The 2982-nt window shown below is 31.9% G+C and overlaps 1 protein-coding gene across 1 annotated transcript; it reads left to right on the top strand.

Annotated features, from left to right (window-relative positions):
- The first annotated feature begins 576 nt into the window (after nucleotides 1–576).
- Nucleotides 577–2667, top strand: LOC136778076 (zinc finger MYM-type protein 6-like). The gene has a single exon (XM_066734687.1). It carries the CDS (start codon nucleotides 577–579, stop codon nucleotides 2665–2667), a length of 2091 nt encoding a protein of 696 aa, XP_066590784.1.
- Nucleotides 2668–2982: the final 315 nt, after the last annotated feature.

Raw genomic sequence — 2982 nt, 5'->3', positions numbered from 1 at the left:
AACGAATATATTATTATACATTGTTTTTAAGTATTAAAATTTGTCATTAAATCTGAATATTTAGGACAAAATGAAGTTAGAGTACTTACGCTTCAAACTGACGGGCCAGCTGATCCATTGGAAATGAGACGTCTACTTCAACCAGACCTCACACGGGCTGTCAATATTTGTTTACTTTCGCACCAAATTGATACCGGTAAAGGCTAACGCTTAAGGCTTAAGGAGGATGATCCAGTTATATGTAATATGTATCTCTTATTAGAAAATACAAACAATAACATGATTCTCCAGCTAATGTATATATTCATCGTTCAGTCGGTTTCAATCGTCTACATTGAACGACTTAAAATAATAACGCGAATAAAGATTACACAAATATTGAGTAATTAAGTGAGCGTGTTGTGCCTTTCAAAAATTATTAATTTTTGAAAAGATATTTATAATAATTACTAGGTTCATTCAAGTGTTTTACCTTTGGTGACTAGTGATTTTTATTAAAGAAACGATAAAGGATTACCTGTAGAGGAATACATTAATATTGTGAGTACAATATATTAATAATAATATAAATAGAAAATGGAAGAAAAGGAGAAATCATTAATCTCCAGGCGGAAGCGTTTTCAACCTCAATGGTTTGATGAAAACCCTTCTTGGAAGATTTGGCTACGGAGCGTCCCCAACGACAATTATAAATTTTTTTGCGTTGCTTGCAAAAAATATTATGAATCCGGTAAAGCAAAAGTCATTCAGCATGCTAATTCCGAGATTCATAAAGTAAAAATAAAAGAATTAGATATTGTAGAAGACGAGGAAATGATATATCCTGGTGCTTCTAAAGAAGGTCACCTTGATTTCAATGATAAAGTTAAAGTCGCTGAAATCAAGCTAGCAACTTTCTTCGTGGAACATAATATTCCATTTACGTACAGTGCAGAGTTGTTGACAATCTTCAAAGAAATTGGTAAGGAACCGGATGTTCTGCAATCAATGTCTTTGGGGAAAACAAAACTAAGAAACATTATTACTAATGTCTTATGTCCTTATGAAACTGCACGGATAACTAATAAGTTACAAAATCATAAGTTTTCCGTATTTGAGGATGAAACTTCAGACATTAGTAATGAGAAAAAAATGACACTACTTACGCGATACGTGGACAGTAAATCATTACGCGTGGAAGTAAATTTACTTCAATTAATAAACTTAGATGCAAGCGACTGTTCAGCAGATAAACTGTTTAAAGCATTTAGTAGTGAACTTATAAAAAAAGAAATACCAATATCACAGATAATTGGATTAAGCTGTGATAATGCATCGGTAATGGTTGGAAAGCACGATTCTTTCCAAACTAGACTTTTAAAGAATTGTCCACGATTAGTAACAATGCCATGCATTTGTCACTCCTCTGCACTAGTAGCTTCTAATGCATGTAAAACGTTGCCAGTAGAATGCGGAAACTTTATAAAAAAGATAGTCACTTTTATAAATGGAAGTCCTAAAAGGACAGCTATTTTTAAAGATTTTCAGCAGTCTTTTGAGAAAGAGACTAAAAATTTATTAAAATATGCAGAAACGCGTTGGCTCTCTCGTCATACATGCATAGAACGGATTTTAGAACAATGGAACATTATTCATACTTTTTTATTAGAACTAATGTCAGAAAATAAAAGTCAAGCAGAAGAAATGCTTTTATCAATGAATAATCCAGAAACAAAGGCTTACTTATATTTTCTGGAAAATGTATTGAAAAAATTTAATTCTTTTAATGCATTTTTTCAAGCAAGCGAAACTAGAATTCATGTACTGCATAAATCGTGCATGAAATTCTTAATGTTTTTGTTACAAAAATTTATCAAGCCTGCTTTATTAAAAGATGAAATCTTAATTCCTTATTTACGGAATATTGATTTTGGAAGAACTGATAACCAGCTTCCCCTTCAGTCAATAGATATCGGCCCTGATTGTGCTGAATATTTAGAAGATGGATTGATTGAAGAAAAATTGAACGAAGAACAAATTCAATTAATTCGTCAAAACTGTTTATCTTTCTTGATAAAAGCCAGTCAAGAGGTTCGTAATCGTTTTCCAATATTTGATAAATTTTTGGAAAATCTAAATATATTTCAAATGGAGAAAGCATTGTTTGATGAGGATCGAGAAACCAGTAGTATAAAATTACTGGAAATTTGCCGTCTTGTAGGATATTTTGATGAACATTCAATCAAAATTGAATGGACATCTCTGTATTCTAATGAAACATATGATGTAAAGACATACTGGTCGAAATTATCATTCGATAATATGTGGCAAGCAATATGTTCAGCAAAAAATAGCAATAAAGAGCTGAGATATCCACAATTACGAGCATTACTAAATTTAGTAAGATCTCTTCCTCATTCAAACGCGGAAGCAGAAAGATGTTTTTCTATCATACCTGATAGTAAAACAAGAAAAAGAAATAAACTTTCACATGAAACATTGAATGCAATTTGCGTAGTAAAATACGCACTTCGATCCAAAGAAGAAACATCACTATCAATGACTGTAACCAAACAGCACTTAGAATTAATGAAAAATCTATTATATTCTTCAAAACTTGTTACAGCTAAAAGTAACTTAAATCTGCATGCATATGAAGATAGTGATGATGATACCGAAGTAGAATAAAATGTGAAAGGAAAGTCTGCACTTAGCGACTACTTTGCAAAGCTTCAACAAATTATTTCAGTCTGCATTTAGCGACTACTTTGCAAAGCAATAATAAATAATTTCAGTCTGCATTTAGCGACTACTTTGCAAAGCTTCAACAAATTATTTCAGTCTGCATTTAGCGACTACTTTGCAAAGCTTCAACAAATTATTTCAGTCTGCATTGAGCGACTACTTTGCAAAGCAATAATAAATAATTTCAGTCTGCATTTAGCGACTACTTTGCAAAGCTTCAACAAATTATTTCAGTCTGCATTGAGCGACTACTTTGCA

The sequence above is a fragment of the Prorops nasuta genome, unplaced genomic scaffold (genome assembly GCF_024137725.1).
Source record: "Prorops nasuta isolate Cenicafe-Biocafe unplaced genomic scaffold, Cenicafe_Pnas_1.2 PNAS00013, whole genome shotgun sequence".
Classification (NCBI taxonomy): domain Eukaryota; kingdom Metazoa; phylum Arthropoda; class Insecta; order Hymenoptera; family Bethylidae; genus Prorops; species Prorops nasuta.
This window is presented reverse-complemented; position numbering and strand designations above follow the sequence as displayed.